The sequence below is a fragment of the Corylus avellana genome, chromosome 10 (genome assembly GCF_965113065.1).
Source record: "Corylus avellana chromosome 10, dhCorAvel1.hap1.2, whole genome shotgun sequence".
In the NCBI taxonomy this organism is placed as follows: domain Eukaryota; kingdom Viridiplantae; phylum Streptophyta; class Magnoliopsida; order Fagales; family Betulaceae; genus Corylus; species Corylus avellana.
In genome coordinates this window covers 21,336,965-21,353,797 of record NC_142499.1, presented here as the reverse complement: position 1 = coordinate 21,353,797, position 16,833 = coordinate 21,336,965, and the positions used below count along the sequence as shown (strand labels likewise).

The 16,833-nt window shown below is 36.0% G+C and overlaps 2 protein-coding genes across 2 annotated transcripts; both read left to right on the top strand.

Moving 5' to 3' along the window:
* The first annotated feature begins 6,071 nt into the window (after positions 1-6,071).
* CAX4 (cation exchanger 4) lies at positions 6,072-10,190 on the top strand. Its single transcript, XM_059607433.2, has 12 exons — positions 6,072-6,469; positions 6,777-6,844; positions 7,151-7,179; positions 7,310-7,506; positions 7,592-7,804; positions 7,959-8,087; positions 8,250-8,366; positions 8,464-8,517; positions 8,614-8,730; positions 8,972-9,062; positions 9,369-9,436; positions 9,762-10,190. Exons 1-11 carry the CDS (start codon positions 6,182-6,184, stop codon positions 9,431-9,433), a joined length of 1,368 nt encoding a protein of 455 aa, XP_059463416.2. The 5' UTR covers positions 6,072-6,181; the 3' UTR covers positions 9,434-9,436; positions 9,762-10,190.
* A 1,184-nt stretch (positions 10,191-11,374) lies between these two features.
* TAAC (thylakoid ATP/ADP carrier) lies at positions 11,375-16,708 on the top strand. Its single transcript, XM_059606301.2, has 10 exons — positions 11,375-11,829; positions 12,019-12,075; positions 13,214-13,276; positions 13,357-13,413; positions 13,497-13,580; positions 13,838-13,906; positions 13,985-14,097; positions 14,195-14,364; positions 15,355-15,433; positions 16,238-16,708. Exons 1-10 carry the CDS (start codon positions 11,488-11,490, stop codon positions 16,335-16,337), a joined length of 1,134 nt encoding a protein of 377 aa, XP_059462284.2. The 5' UTR covers positions 11,375-11,487; the 3' UTR covers positions 16,338-16,708.
* The last annotated feature ends 125 nt before the right edge of the window (positions 16,709-16,833 follow it).

Here is a 16,833-nt window from a genome sequence, read left to right as displayed (position 1 = left end):
TTTGGACAAAATTGCACAACAATTAATGTCCTTGAGCAATGACCCTCCCATGTGCAATCATCGCATTATATGGAAAGTTTCATAGAGTTTGCTTGAGATCTGTTTGGCGTGCATGGAAAACCCGTTAATGAGCGTGGTTTTTGAGCGAATGTGGCCGGTCGAGAATGCTTATGAAATGCTAAGTTGGAAGCGGCCCTTCCGACTACAATAGAAGTCCAATCTTGAGATGTTTGCCGCATAGCATGAGTTTCATCAGTAGCAGTAAAAGACAGAGATGCGTGGTGACAACACGGATAATATATTTTACCGTTGAAGAATCTAAGAATCATAACTGCAACTGATAAATCTCTTTTAACTGCAATAACAAGTCACAGCAGCAAAACACGCACCATGTCAGACTGAATCAACGCCAAAAAAGAGAGTCTCCACTCAACAATAATACGACACAAGATGAAGGAGACTAAATCGAAGGCCAACCCAAAACATCATAAAAACAAAAACAAAAACATGTATATGTAATATGAAAGTGCAGATGTTTTTACTTTATCCTTCTGTGTAATAATATATGCTTTCTTCTAATTATTCTAAACTTCAACAAATTGACAGGAGAGATTCCCCTGCAGAACTTCTCGAACACTCACCCTACTCGACAAAAATCCGTCCCATTGAGGCCACCTAATACGTAACCTTTTTGGCACGTAACAATAATATCATAACAAAACTAGAGGTAGCAGTAGAAACAAACGTCAACAGTACCCCACTGACTGCAGACAAAAATAATTGTGGCACCGGCCAAATCGCCATTTTTTCTTCTTTACCTCTCTACACATATTCTCTTTTCGGTAAAAGGAATATACTAAAATCACATTTTTATTATTGCGAGATAAAAATAAGATATATATAATATTATTTATTTGTAAAAAATAGTGAATTTTGTTGGGGGAATAACTGCATCATTAATCAATTAGCTATAAGTCCGTCATGTCGCATACAGGGACGGAGCTAGCTTTGAGTTTGGAGAGGACTAAGGGTCAAAATTTGTTTGGGGAGGGACCAATTAGCAAAAAATACTTTAAATTATTTTTTTTTTATCTTAATTTTTTTTCTTCTTATAATTTGGGTGAGGACCAAGGCTACAACCGGTTCCCCTAAATCCGTCCCGCATGCATCCATAGCTATTTTCCAAGGAGTCCCTCACATTAAGAAGGGCACACATCTTCAAAATGAGGGATTTCTCTCATTGTCATACTCACTCTCTATAACTCTAAATTTTTTCATTTAGTTTTCTTTAAGAGAATGCACTAACTTAAGATCGAAGTGTTTCAATTCTTCTGAAGATTAATGACGGGAATTTTAGTAATCGTTTTCTCTATTTTGTAAGTGACCCGGCATCAGTCCGATCATAAAAAAAGTTGCTTAAACAAAATAATATTTTAATTAACGCTCTTAATCAGGCTCAAACTTCCACCAATATAAGAAATATTTTAATGATTTTAAGAAAATAATTCAAAACCGTTACTAGGCGTTGCTAAACGGTTACCAAAAGTTGGCAATATCATTTCCCTGCACGGAAGAACACACATTTTGTACAAGCAAAAGATCGTTTCGATGGAGTCAGCAACAACAGGACCAATTAACGACGAAGTACTTGAGCTTTCAACGTACGCCACACACACACACACACACACACAAAAAAAAGAAAAAAAAAATCTTTGGAAAATTAAAACACATATTGTGTTTGACTGTTCGTCAGTGAAAAGATACTGCAGTTATCCGTACAGAAACGTCTTCCGTCTGCATCTGTTGAGATGGAGAGGCGAAGCTTCGCGGAAGCTGCGGAACACATGCGTGTGGGCGCAACAATTCTGGACGAGGATGCTCAGCCGCGCGCGATGTTGATCCGGATTGGGATAGGACTGTCGACTGGGGGTATCCATGTGGGCTGGTTTTGGAATGAAGTGATAACGTGATATGAGTGAGCTTTTATGGGAGTGTGGGAAATCATGAGCATGGCGTTAGAAAACACCGCTGGCATTTATCATGTATTGATGAGGAAGACAACAAAACGCTATTATATATATATATATATATATATATATATATATATATATATATTGCCTTCACATATCTTTGGGCCCAACAAATTTGATTTCCCACCAGAAAAAAAAAAGAAGATAAAATATATATGACCCGAAAAAGATGAAAACTAACCGTCGTTTCTTTTCGATTTCACTTGAAATTAAGATAATCTTATTTTCTCTAATGGTGGAAATTGAATCCAATTTAATTATGATACAAACAGGAATGAAGGAATAAGGGGGCCGGTACCCATTAAAATTTTTGACTCTTGACCCCTATCCATACCAATCTCTGCCTTTGTCCCTGAATGCAAAGAATATGAGATTAGTGATCCATTGTTAATGAGTTTTCTCACGATCTTACAATTTTCACCGTATATTTGAATCACATGAAATTGATCTTCATATATATTTAATAATTGGAGGCAAGCCACGTCCGAAAATTATTGGTGAATAAAATGATATGGGTAAGTTTTGGCAATTAACAAGAATTAATGGGCTCAGAGAATATCAATGAAAATGATATAGAGGTTTGCTATACAATGCATTCCCCACCCATCTTCTCTCTTTAACATCTTGATTTAAAAAAAAAAAAAAATTAAGAGAGAGGAGATCATAGGTGGGAGAATGCACAAAAGCATTTGCCAATGATATATGTGCATGGTTTTTGGCCTTTTTGTTTTTGTTTGTCGAGAAAGTTCAATGAGGTTAAGGAAATAAGACCTAATGAATAAGGGGTAATTATTTAACATATTGTAGATATATAATTGATTACGCAAACTTCTCTATCTCTACCTGTAAATTAGGTCAAGAAAACAACATCTTGTACCTCGCTCTTTAGTCAATGATTGAGTCATTGAGAGAAGAAATCATTCGCGAAACAACTAGTACTACGTACGTAGCTAAAACAACAAAACATTTAAAAGAGAAATGTGAAAAAACAAACATATTATAAGCCATTAAAGTTAGGTCTTCCACCTAACCAAGAGACTCAAAAAACAAAAGGTGGGGAGAGATTTACCGTATCAAAGAGAAATGTGGGGGCCTTAATTCATGGCCATTGAAGGTAAAATATTAAAGACAATTAAGCAAAGCAATTACTATAAAAGCACCAACCTTCTTCCATGAGTAAAATCTCTGAAAAACTTGTGCTTGCAGAAACTCATCCATGGCACAAATTGCAGTAAGTGGCAAATATATAGACACCCGGAATTCAGATGAGCTTTTCTACTTGTACAGTTCTAAGATCTAGCGAAACTTCTTTCTACCTTCCTTACCTTGGCGCTTAGCCACTTCAAAAACAGTGCATTTTAGAGAACAACAGGTTTGATGTTAGAACTTAATTAATTAGGGGAAACCCTAATATTCCTCTTAAACAAATAATTTTTTTTTTTTTTTTTTTTTTCGACAAGTCCATAGAAGAAAGGGATGGTGGATTCCAACTAGTGACATCCGCTTCATGAAGCATAGTCGTTAGCTAATTGAGCTATTTCTTGGGGTCTTAAACAAATAATTGGGTAGGAGGCCAAGAATAACTTTTTTTTTTTTTTTTTTTTTAAGGGCTGAGGGCATGTTTGGGTGTGTGTTTGAAGGACCTAAAAGTGCGTTTAACACTCAAAAGACTTTTCCAAAAAAAACTACCCGTTTCGTAAAAAAATTGAAAGCGCTTTAAAGGGTCCAAAAAGTCAAAAAAAAAGATTAAAAATGAAGTTTTTGCCAAAAAAACATTTTTTAACTTAAAAGCTCTATTTCTCAAACAAGCTCTTAATTAATAAATTGGGCCGGTTGATTGGGTTTCTGATGCAGATCAGAGAGCTTCGTCTGCAAGCTTGTTTGCAACCATACGGACGAGCGTCAACCCAAGAGCCTCGTCTGCAAGTTCATCTAGAGACCGTCCGGACGCTTATGTTATTTTTCTGTTTTTCCTGCTTTATTTCTGTGACCATCCGGATGGCATTATGTCTCGTCCGGACGGCTATCGTAGCTTCATAAACCGACTTTATTTATGTTTACAATTATGGTTAGGAGTTTTGGGGTTATAAATACATGCTTGTAACCCTAAGAACGCAACTTTTGATATTATTTGAGTTTTGTTCAATAAAAATACTTAGAGTTGAATTTCTTCATTTTTTTCTTTAAATTCTAGATAGACTCTAGTGTTTTGAGATTATAGACTCAAGATCTAGAATTATTTATTCATTCTTATTGTTTCTGTTTTCTCTGCATCCTATTTAGTCACGATACATCAAATTCTCTATGCCCAATTTAGAGAAAATTTTTATTCTAAACATTAATAAGGTAATTAATTGCTATGGGCCGTGATTCTAAGCACGCCAGGCTATTTTCATTTTTTTTTTCTAATTTTTTAATATTAAAAAAAAAAATTGCTTTACTTCACCCAATTGCTATAATTCGTGCCCATTTCAAGTAAAATGGAGAAAAACAAATTTATAGTCAAAATGACTCCTCTACGTTTCACTGTCTGCTTGAAATGGAGAGCACCCTAATCCCTTTCAACAATGACAGAGCAGCAACGTCCTTTTAAGTCGCTTCAAGCTCAAGCATTAAAGGATTACCACCATAACCTGCCATCTAATTTGTACGGGCTTGCGAAGTTTCCACGAAGTTTCCCTCATGCCAGTACGGTACGGTGAGTTGTACGTCATCATATATAAATGATTGAGCTATAGCAGAAAGCTTGGCCCTCCTGATACTGCTATGTATTTATATATATCTTGTTTAGAATCAAAAGGAAAATGACATTAATACACAGACAATGCATGCAAAACGTAAAAAGAGCGAAGATTTAAAAGATCTCGGGAGTCGGCCGGGTTGGGTTCATTGATACCACAAGATGTTTCTATGGATAAAAACACTCGTCAATTGTTCCGGACGCGTAACCCAACAAAATAGAAAACGTTGCGTGGTTTACAATTTTCTTGTTTTGTTCAGCTCTATTTACATGGTGATCAGTTAGTTGCCTTTAGAGTTTTTGACTTGTGTCCATTAATGAAAGTTAAAGAGTTTTTGACTTGTGTTCATTATTGAGCATATTTGTTTACAGGAAGATAGAAGTGGAGTTCATGGGAAGCTCTTGCTGATTGGTCAGACCCAACTTTTTAACCTTTTACTGTTGACTGTTTTCAGAATGAGTTTTGACTTCTTCTTTTTGTTTTTTTTTTTTGAATTATTATATATAATATTAATGATACAGAGAAAATATGTAAACACGTACAAGATATGGACAAAAATGGTACAAATAAACTATTCGATCTCTAGATTATTTTAATTAATGGGCATTATGTTAGAATTTGGAACTTGCTAGGAATGTAAAATTAGAAGATCGATAGAAGATCCAATAGAAAAACATGACATATATAGTTTGTAGAATTATAACTAAGGTTGCTAGAATTTCAAGTAGAGCTAGCTGTCAAATGTCCAAATACAAGTGCCCTTAATATTTGGGTTGATGGTACGTTGGATGCAATAAGGTTTTTCATTGCAATGAGGGCACCTGAACATCTCCTTATTCGGGATCAATCTGTTTGACTGAACAGTGCAATAGGCAGTTTTATTGCACGAAATCTATCTGAATTCTGATATCTTGGCAAATATCATTTAGCAACAAAAGTAATATATGTTATTCTTCACACCTATTTATCATATTCACTGCACACCGGACGTGGCATGTTTAATTTAAGTGACTTTCTTTTTTTAAAAAAAAAAGTCGATTGACATAAAAATTCACTTAAAATACATATCAATAGCCGAAATAAAATGAATGTGAAGAGTAACATTACTCGTAGAGACAAATATATCTATTTATCTATGATTTGTTTTATTTTTTGGATGAATTAAAATTTTTAAACGGATATATACTAAAAAAAATAAAAAAATAAAGGAGAAACTTCGAGGAAGATGCCAGCTTCTTGAATTACAAGCCTGCCATAATAATCGAGTTCTCTCTTCCCTATTTATAACAGTAGGTCTCTCGAACCCTTAGAGGCACAAAGAGACACAGAAAAATAGTAACTTCTAAAGAGTACTGGACAGCCGGTCTTGCTATACAACAGTTTGGACGTTTTGTGTCAGCAACGACATACATGGCTTCTTCACAAAGCAGCTCTCACCAAGAGCCATGGCTGTTGGAAAATGGCAACCTCAAGAGCTTGACCAAGGAGATGCGGCACGGCCATGGCCGCACCGCGCACAACCTCTCCGCGTCGTCGCTCCGAAAGAAGTCAGACCTCACACTTATCTCGAAGATTCCTTATGTCTGTCTCAGACAGATGTTGGCTAATCTTCAGGAGGTTGTTTTTGGGACCAAGCTTTTTGTACTCTTCCCAGCCATCCCCCTTGCCATTCTAGCAGAGTGTTATGGTTTTGGAAGAGTAAGTTCTTCTTCTTCTTCTTATCCAAAATATATTTTTCATGCATATAAAATTAAAAATATATGGTTTTCGAGAATTTTATGAATGAATTCGATCTGGGACTTTTTAATTAAATAATATATATAAATATAATTTCTTTTGCCTGAAAACAACTGGCTTGATTGCATTATAAAGTGTGAAAATGACTGATTCAATTTATATATATATACAGCTCAACATGCCCTCGAAAAATTTACTTCTTATTTATTTCCTATATATGTATTTATTTAGTAACCATATATAACCGTTGTGATTCTTTTGCAAACAGCCCTGGGTTTTTGCTTTGAGCTTACTTGGACTTATACCACTTGCTGAACGTGTGAGCTTCTTGACAGAGTAAGTCAAAATATTCAAGGAAAAAATATGTGTCACTACTTTGAGTTCGAATTCGAATTGACCCATATAATTGTTGACTGATCATGTGGGACATGGTTTTTCATGAGGTATCTTTTAAGAAATGGACAAAATCGGACGAAATTAAGTATATGATTGAAAAATAATTAAAACCCAAAACATTATTACAAAAATGAATGAGAGAGTTAATTCATGAAAGCTAAGGAGAACTCAAAGTAATGACTTGTAGATTTCATTGTTCATCATTTACAAATACTGATTCTCGTCTTCCTGTATCTTAAATTGCAGACAAATAGCTTATTACACTGGTCCGACAGGTAAAAAAAAAACATAAAATCTCTCTTGTTTTGGTCGGTTTTAGCCTTTTGAATATAGTACAATATTAGTACTTCACCACAGACAGCATGAAAAATGTAACTTAATTAATTTATCTGTGTGATTTTGCAGTTGGAGGGCTCCTTAATGCAACATGTGGGAATGCCACAGAGCTCATTATCGCTATACTTGCTCTGAAGGAACATAAAATAGCATTGGTCAAGTATTCTCTCTTGGGCTCAATTCTTTCCAACCTTCTTCTGGTTCTTGGCACATCTCTCTTTTGCGGTGGCCTTTACAACCTTAGAAGCGAACAAAAATACGACAGAGTGAGTTACTGAACATTATAATTATATACATCCTACCTACAAATGGTTGAATTTGGTGGTGCTAAAATGACCGCTGATTTGACAGAGACAAGCGGATGTGAACTCACTCATGCTGCTGTTGGCGTTGCTGTGCCACTTGCTACCTATGTTGTTTCGGTTTGCTGGAGCCTCGGCGGCTTTGACAGCCGACCCGACACTCCAGCTGTCGAGAGCTAGTAGCATCGTTATGCTTATTGCATACGCTGCGTACCTCTTTTTCCAAATGTGGACTCACCGCCAATTGTTTGAAGCCGAGGAGGTAATTATCTCAAATTTTAGTTTTACTGTTTGCCTGTTCGATTAGGCGGACGGAGTGTTGAAACTGTTCAAATTTAATTTCTGGTCAATCTTTCCCCTGATACTGAATTACTGCTATGGTAACTTAGTGTAACAATTTTGGTGCAACTGGACAGGAATCCGAGGGTGATGGCGATGTTGCAGAAGAAAAGCCCGCGATAGGATTCTGGAGTGGATTTGCTTGGTTGCTCGGGATGACCTTAATCATAGCTTTGTTGTCCGAGTATGTCGTCGGTACAATTCAGGTAACTCATCAAACATCTTCATAGTATATATGTTATCACACTTTTTAAGGTAAATTTAATTATTTAATTATATCTAATTTAGATTAGGTGAATTAATCGTGTAATTAAAGTTCAAACTCATAAAATGGAATTCACTAAGAATATTTCAAATAATCTTTTCAGGATGCATCAGAGTCCTGGGGCTTGTCTGTCAGCTTCCTCAGCATAATCTTGCTACCAATTGTTGGAAATGCAGCGGAACATGCAGGAGCAATCATTTTTGCTTTTAAGAACAAGTTGGTGAGTATACAATGGTGTGGCCTATTCTATATATATTGCCACTTCTCTGGCAATAATAAACATAAATTCTGAGTGAAATGTTTGGGCATAAATGCAGGATATATCTTTAGGTGTTGCCTTGGGGTCTGCGACTCAAATTGCAATGTTTGTGGTGAGACTTTAAAACCTAGATGCTGGAATTAATGCCTTTATCAAAGTTTATTTGAAAACTTTATACTAAAAATATGTATATTGTCTAAATACTCAGGTTCCATTGTGTGTGGTTGTGGCTTGGATTATGGGCATCAATATGGATCTTGATTTCAACATCCTTGAGACCGGCTCTCTTGCTTTAGCAATAATTGCTACAGCCTTCACTCTGCAGGTAAGAATATTAATAGAAATCCCTTAGAGTAGGCCACTTCGTAACCCATCTTTGTTGGCTAACTCGGCAGAATACACGACTCCGTCCGCAAGACTATTATATCAGTTATTCAAAAAATTTAAAATAGCGAAAAATAATAAATTTAATCATTTAATTAGTACACAAACATGTCTCTGCTCTCTATTGTGTATATTTGTCTTTCATTTAAATTGAAGATTCAACTTTGAATTTTCATATATAGGATGGAACTTCTCACTACATGAAAGGAACGGTTCTCCTCTTGTGCTACGTTATTATTGGAGCATGCTTCTTCGTATCCAACCCACCATTCAGTAAGTAATTGCATCATTGTTTTTAGAGAAATGGTAGATATCAGTATTTTTTTTCATATTTGGCTCATCTCATCTTACAAACCAGCCATTAAATTTGTGAACTTATATATGTGGATCTCATATAAGTCAATAGTGGATCTTACAAATCTAATGGTTAATCTATTGAATTTGTAAAAAAATATGAGTCAAATATGAGAAACTTATTGATTCCTAACATTTCTCATGCTTTTATGGTATTTACTGCCAAGGTACACATCTATCATTATGCCCAAGAAATATCTAAATCTCTCTATTTCTTAACCCCAGACCAAGCAAATGTCATCAACTCGTCGGGACTTAAGATGACAACAGAAGCGGTCTTCAGAGTTTAAAGGGTAGGTCTAATTAAATAAAGTTTTTCCTTTAAATTAGATCGAAAGAATCCCAATATATAAAATTAACATTTATTATTATAGCATGTGATTCTCACATGTATTTTTAATAAGAGTAATTGTACAAATCACACTTTTATCTCACAACTATCTCACAATTCACACTAACGTGGTAGTCTCAATCAGCCCGTGAGTAAGCCCCAACATTGCCACGTTAGCGGGGTGGGATAAAAGTGTAATTTCTTACATTCCTCTTTTGTCTAAAAACAATGTCAATTTTATAAACTAAATTGATGGTATTTTAACCTAGCGATATGAATGCACACAGGCTTTGCCTTGCGGGGTCACTCTCCATAAAAGGATTGTTCCATTGAAACTTCAACTGATTCAACGGAATTTGTGTCCTTTGATTTTGATTGGACTCGCCTGTCTGAAAGCCAACAGTTACATGTATTTTTGCTGGTGAATGGAAGTTGTCATGCCCCCCCTAAAGTTGAGACGGGTTTTATATGATGCCGTCGAAGCTTGATGAAGACTGGCTAGCTATATATATATATATGGTACCTCTCGTAACATAGTGTTTTTGTACTAGGTAAGAAAATAAATGATGTTTTTTGTGTGATAGTTTTGTTTTGTTTTGTTTCATATAAATGCCAAAAGAGTGATGGCATACGGCACATATGGGTTGGATTGCTTCACTCTTGTATTGCAATAATATTTATTAATAAATGGAAATTGGTGTTGTTTGGGTTTGCAATTCAACTTTGTCTTTCAAAGCTTTATACGTACTTGTTAGGTCTTTTGGTCATAACCTTGACAAAAAGTTTGTCATATATGTGCTATACTCCAAAAAATTAGTCACGGTTGCAATCAGAGTTTCGTGTAATTATTTATAAAGCACAACTTCACTTAATAAATAAGTAGCTAATATGACACTCGATATCCATATTGCTACTCTATGCTAGCGGGCGCTACACATCCTCTAATAGGTGATCATATTTATAGTGAAGGGCCAAGACCAGTGACGGAGGAAGGAGGTGGCCAGTATAGGCCATGGCCACCCCACAATTCATAATAAAAAAAAAAAGATTGAAGGTACAATTTATTAGCCCTAAGCCCCTGCCCATACTAAACTATGTCTAAACTATGTCTCTGTCCCTAGCCAAAAGCCCCTCAGTATGCTCACACCATTGCTTCTTTTTTATATTAGGAATGGTGAAAAAAAAAAAAATCTAGAAAAAAACAAGGAAATGATTGAACTTACAAAGTGTCAAAGGCACTAAATAAATTATAATATCAAAAGTATTCTAACACTACTCCTAAAGTGGCTGTCATTGTTCTATAGTTCAGATTTGGGTTTTGAGATACATATTTTGAGGAGGGGGTGCTATAAACTTTTATTTATTTTTATTGAGCTTATTTATTGTGAGTTTTGTTTTGATAAAACAAGTTGGACACACTACACAAAACGACATGACCAAATTGGGTTTAAACACCTTAATTAATTGAGTAGGAATTTTGTTCCAACTTGATGTGGTGAATACAAATTTGTGATGAGTAGATTTCATATGATTTTATATATATAGGTCCTAATCCCTTCGTAGATAAAGTTTTTTTCTTAAATAGGTTAGAGAAAAAAAAAATTTAATTAATTCTATTGAATTGATATGTATTTGAAATGTTTATAAGAGTTATATACATTTTAATAGAGTGTATGAAAATTATATGTATTTTAAACATATATAAGTTTAATAGAATAAATTAAAAAGAATTCCATTTACCTAATTTAGAGAAAACTAACCCAAAAGACAGACTTTCGGTAGTGTGAAGCCTACATGGAAGCCATTAATGGGATTATTATTATTTTTAAGATCCAAAAAGTCAAAGTCTGTTAACAGTAAACGGCTTACAATAGTAAAATGCATCGGTACACAGCGAATCGGAGAATGAAAACACAAAGTCACAAACTACATAGCTCCTTTCTCGCTCTCTGCAACTGCCTCACTGCCAGCCTTATCTCTTTTCTGCCCCTACCCAACACTTGAAACTAAGCCATGAGCGAAGAGAGAGCCGTTCTAGTGTGCCGCGACATCCCAAGCCTTAGAGAAAGCTTCAATTCCACTTTCATTCGGACCACGGACTACGAGCCGCTATGGAAGACCGCGCGGCTCAGCTGTACTGCGAGTGGCAGCCGCTGTAATTTCGCCTGCGTTTCGATGGCAGAAAAGAGAGACCAGAGGGAGTTCGAGCCGACTCCGGCTCAGCTCCTGAAGCACCCGCTGGCTATCGTCGCTTGCGTTCCCAAGGACGCCGCGCTCTTCGCCGCCGGCGCCATCGCCGGTGCCGCTGCCAAGACCGTCACGGCTCCGCTCGAACGCATCAAGCTCCTCATGCAGGTGCCTTGTCAACTATCACCTTAACTTCGGCGCATTTTTTGTTTTCTTTCTAATTCAAAACCATTGCTAAAAGATATTGTAAATGTGGGCGTTAATGTCATAAACGGGGTAGTTTCTTGTTCAATTAGAATTTCTCTTTACTTTTTGAAATTGCCTGTGGTTTTCTTTTTCCTTTTTTTTTTGTCTCAGACTCACGGTGTGCGAGTTGGAAAAGAAAGTGCTAAGAAAGCGATTGGTTTCATCGAGGTACGAGATGGTTCTTTTTTTTTTTTGGTTATTACGAGTTGTGGCAAAAGCTTGAGCTAATAACAATCGGATGATTAAAATCATAACATTTTCATTCCATATGTCTGATACGATCATACGATGTTAAATCAGCAATAAAAAGCTCATTTAATTAATATTTTTACATTTTTTATGTCATGGTCACATAGCGGGAATTCAATGCATCTGATTCAAAGTTATATGGGCTATGATACATGTGCCCTTCATTCTTCCATTGCAAAATACGATCTTGTTGATGATATGAGGAAACTAATAATTAGCATAATTGAAATATTGATTTCGGCCTTTTATAACCATAGGAGATTATAGCATGTTCATTTTCTTGTTCAGCATCTGGTTTAGGGAACTTAGGATGCTATTTGATAAATTACCATTTGTCTCAGAAGTCTAAGGCACAATAACTTGGCCATTTCTGTGCTTTTGTTTCCGTGGTTTAGGGTTCGATATTGTCAGACTAAAGATGGGTGATTTGATATTACTAAATCTTTCCTGATAATTGTCAAAATGAATAACCTTATGGTTCAGCCCCTAAACTCAGTCTCTGTTAGTGCTTCGAGTAATATCTTTTGTTCTACCACTCCAAACAAAGAGAGGAATTACTGGACTAGAGTTGTGTTAGGCGGCTCACAACCAACGTAAAAACTGCAAAATTTTCATGAATATGAAGCGTACGAATGTTTGGTAAGTGCTGGTGTGTGCTGAAGAAGGGCATTCTCTACACAGTTGAATAGAAAAGTTAAATTTCCATGGCCAACCCCATATAGGTGGGATAGAAGGGATTGCTGTCTCTGTTGCTCTTCTTGTTTGTTTGTTATATCTTTTGATTCTTACAATATGACCATACTTAAATGGCATATTTTAATGATGATAGCATCAAGGAAAGAGGAAATTGATGAGAATCGAATTGTTGAAAGAACACTACCTGCCTAATTAAGTGGTTCGGTTATGCCTCTCGTCATCTTCTCTTATGGTAAATGGTTTAATTATGTGATAAATCCATGTGGATTGTGTATATATTATTGGAGATGCATAGTTTATCATCCTCTCAGACTCTATGTTTGATATCCTTTAGTTATCCCATGTCTATGATGGTGTGCAGGCCATAACATTGATTGGGAAGGAAGAAGGGATCAAAGGGTACTGGAAAGGCAACCTTCCTCAGGTTTTTGGATCTTTCCATCTGTAGTTCAGATTTGTTTATCCCCAAGCAATGTTGATTGGGCTTTGTTTTAAATGTTGCAGGTGATACGGGTCATACCTTACAGTGCAGTCCAGCTTTTTGCTTATGAAACTTACAAGGTTGTTATAAAACTGTCTCTAAGAAAATCTTAGTGCAATACTCTATATTTCTCAAACTAAATGTTCTACATTTGAACTTGCAGAAATTATTTAGGGGAAAGGATGGTGAGCTTTCTGTTATTGGAAGACTTGCGGCAGGTGCATGCGCTGGCATGACGTCCACTTTTGTAAGTATTGTTGTAGTTTATATTGGGTTTTCTTAAGTGTATTGTTTCTGTCTTCATGAGATTATATATATCCTTGTTTGATAATATACTTATTACTTATCAAAAAAAAAATTATATATATCCTTGTTTTTCCACTTGGAAATTCTTTATGGACAGTTATCTCTATTTTGGGACTTCTGTATATTTGCCGCTTATCTCTAGTTCTACTTGTTCTGTATGTCTATATATGAATGTCCATATTTTTTTTCTCTATGTAGGTAACATACCCTTTAGATGTCCTGAGGTTACGGTTAGCAGTTGAACCAGGGTACCGAACTATGTCTGAGGTATGATTAGCCTGCTGGTTGTATATATGACAAGATGTCCTTTCCATGTAAATATGAAGAGTAATCTGCTGTTTTCAGGTTGCTTTAAACATGCTCAGAGAAGAAGGATTTGCCTCATTTTACTTTGGTCTTGGGCCTTCCCTTCTCGGAATAGCACCTTATGTTGCTGTGAACTTTTGTGTTTTTGACTTGTGAGTCCACTGTTACCCCCGTTTTCTATAGCATGTTGAAGGAGAATACTGTGGAATGTTGTATCTTATACACATTCTTATTTTTTGTGGATATTAGGGTGAAGAAGTCTTTGCCAGAGAAATATCAGAAAAGGACCGAAACATCTCTACTAACTGCTGTGGTGTCAGCTTCTCTTTCCACGATCACATGCTATCCCTTGGACACCGTGAGAAGACAGATGCAAATGAGGGGCACACCTTATAAGACAATTCTGGATGCCTTTCCAGGCAAGTACTATCATTTTGCTCTCCTACAGAAAAAAGAATATTGCTGCCCATTGTATCAGCATTAGATCATAAATAATTGCGATATAGAGGAAGCTCTACAGAAGTAGTAAAAATAATGAGTTACATAGTTGTTTGTGCATAATATGTCATCTTGCGGATGGGTTCAAAGTTTAGATGGTGAGCAGCTCAAGAAATGGAGATCACTTTTGGGTCAGGACCTGTCCCTCAACTTCTGCTCTTAGGATATATGTGCTTAGTCATAAATAAATGTGGTCACACATTATGTATGAAATGGTATTTCTCTTGGTCCTTTCCTTCTTTTTTTTCCCCCTCCTTAAATTTTTTTTTTTTTTGTGTGTGGATGGTAAGTGTTAAATCATCACTTTTCCTAAAAGCTTAAGCTTATAGGAAAAATGTAAATTTAATCATTTAATCAATATTTTAACACTCCTCCTCATGTTTGTGTTCAAACTCCCTTTTAATCGGTGAGGCCCAACACTTGAAATATTTAATTGAAATGGACGTAAATGACGGAGTCAATGTTCGAACTTAAGACCTTTGCTTGATACCATGTTAAATCATCACTTTTTCTAAAAGCTTAAAGTTATAGGAAGATGTAAATTTAATCATTTATTCAATATTTTAAAGATATAAACTATTGCATGCATGTGGATTTTCTATTTTATGTATGAACTTACCATCCAAGCTTTTTCTTGGGTATGGTAATTTTGTTGTCATTAATCTAAAAAAGACGTGACATTTATTCCACTTCTTGGAAGACTATTGAGTATCGTGACCAAACCAAGAGACGGGGAGGTTTAGGTTGCACATCTCTTGTGTTAAGTTTACAGGTTTGCTTCAGTTGTTGATATTTGTAAAACCTTCAATGATTTCTCAAACATGAAGTCCCATGTTGTCATTTATTTGTGGGTAGATAAAATTTTAAATCTATCATCAACATCCTTGTATCTGAAAATATTTTTAATGCAGGAATTGTGGCACGCGATGGAATAGTCGGCTTGTACCGAGGCTTTGTTCCCAATGCTTTAAAAACCCTACCAAATAGCAGGTTCACATTTATAGCAGTTTCATCTTATCTATTATGTTACCTTGGATTTAGTTCTTGTATTAGTCAATTAATACAGCTCAACCCCAAGGGGTTGGTTCAAATGGTAAGAGCTTTGGTCTTTGTAGTAGTCCATAAGGTCTAAGGTTCGAATCCCCTTGAGTGAAAACAATTCCTTGGGCCCAGCCCTACCCGATCCGTGTGGAGAGGGCACTTTACACGGGTCCGAAGTTTACCTAGCAGGGGTGAGTACACAAAGTGGCCTTGCCTTGGAGGGGTTTCTTTTTATAAAATTTTTTTTAAAAAAAAGTTGGGATAATGCCTTTGGTTGAGTTTTTTTGAAGCTAATATTAACTTAGATTTGTTTTGAAGAGCTTGTATGAAACAAGAAATATTTCTTTAACGATTTTTTTTACATTTTATAGAATAATTAGTGTATTTTGGACGTCCCATGGAAATGAAATTATTTTGTTTTGGTTTGGCTTGTCCATTCTGTTATGTGCTCTGTTTGTACAAAGGATAACTATGATGCTTGGATTTCACATGGTTACAACTTTTACCATCATTTTTCGTTACGGTTCCATGCTATGGATGAAATCTCTCCCTTCTGTCTTTTAAAAACCTAAATGATCAAGGTTCCAAGGGACATCCAAACCCGGAGTTGTGTGGATTATTGGATGTTTTCTTATAAAAATTCAATGCTGCATAATTGAGTTGATTCTCATCTTTAGTTTCTACTTCTATTGTCGATGTTCCTACACTAATTTACCTGATGTATCCTTCTGTTTTTTTTTTTTCCTACTGCAGCATTAGGCTTACCACCTTTGACATTGTTAAGCGCCTAATTGCGGCCAGTGAGAAAGAGTTTCAGAGAATCGTGGAGGGAAATCGCAGTAAACACAGCTAGAATCTCACTAATTGAAAGAGCCTGGGTGTTGATGCCATTATATTGTTTCTCAACATTCTACTCCCGCTCATTTTTCTTGTGGAGATCATTTCCCCTTAGAATTAGCCATTATTTCTGGGAATCATCTTTTTCCAGAAGTTCCTGTATTGTAGTATCTAAGAATTCATGAGGCTCAGAGAAAAGAAAAGAAAAAAAAAAAAAAAGACAAGAATTTAACGATTTGAGAATACTGGGGTTGTATTTTTGTGATGGGAATTAGGATGCCATTTTTTCGTGGAATTCGAGCTCCCCCGAAATTTCCTGTTCCTTGTGTGGATTATGTTCTACCAAAAACTTCTTGAGCTCCCGCTGATTCCTTGTTCAGCGGCTTTATTTTGTGAGTTAGTGAATTATCCTTTGACTTCAAATTTTTCCACTTTTCTGCAATTCATGGAACTTGAAATTTATTGGGCCTAGGCCCACGCCTCGGATTGTCTGTCTCGTTCAGTGGGCCGTA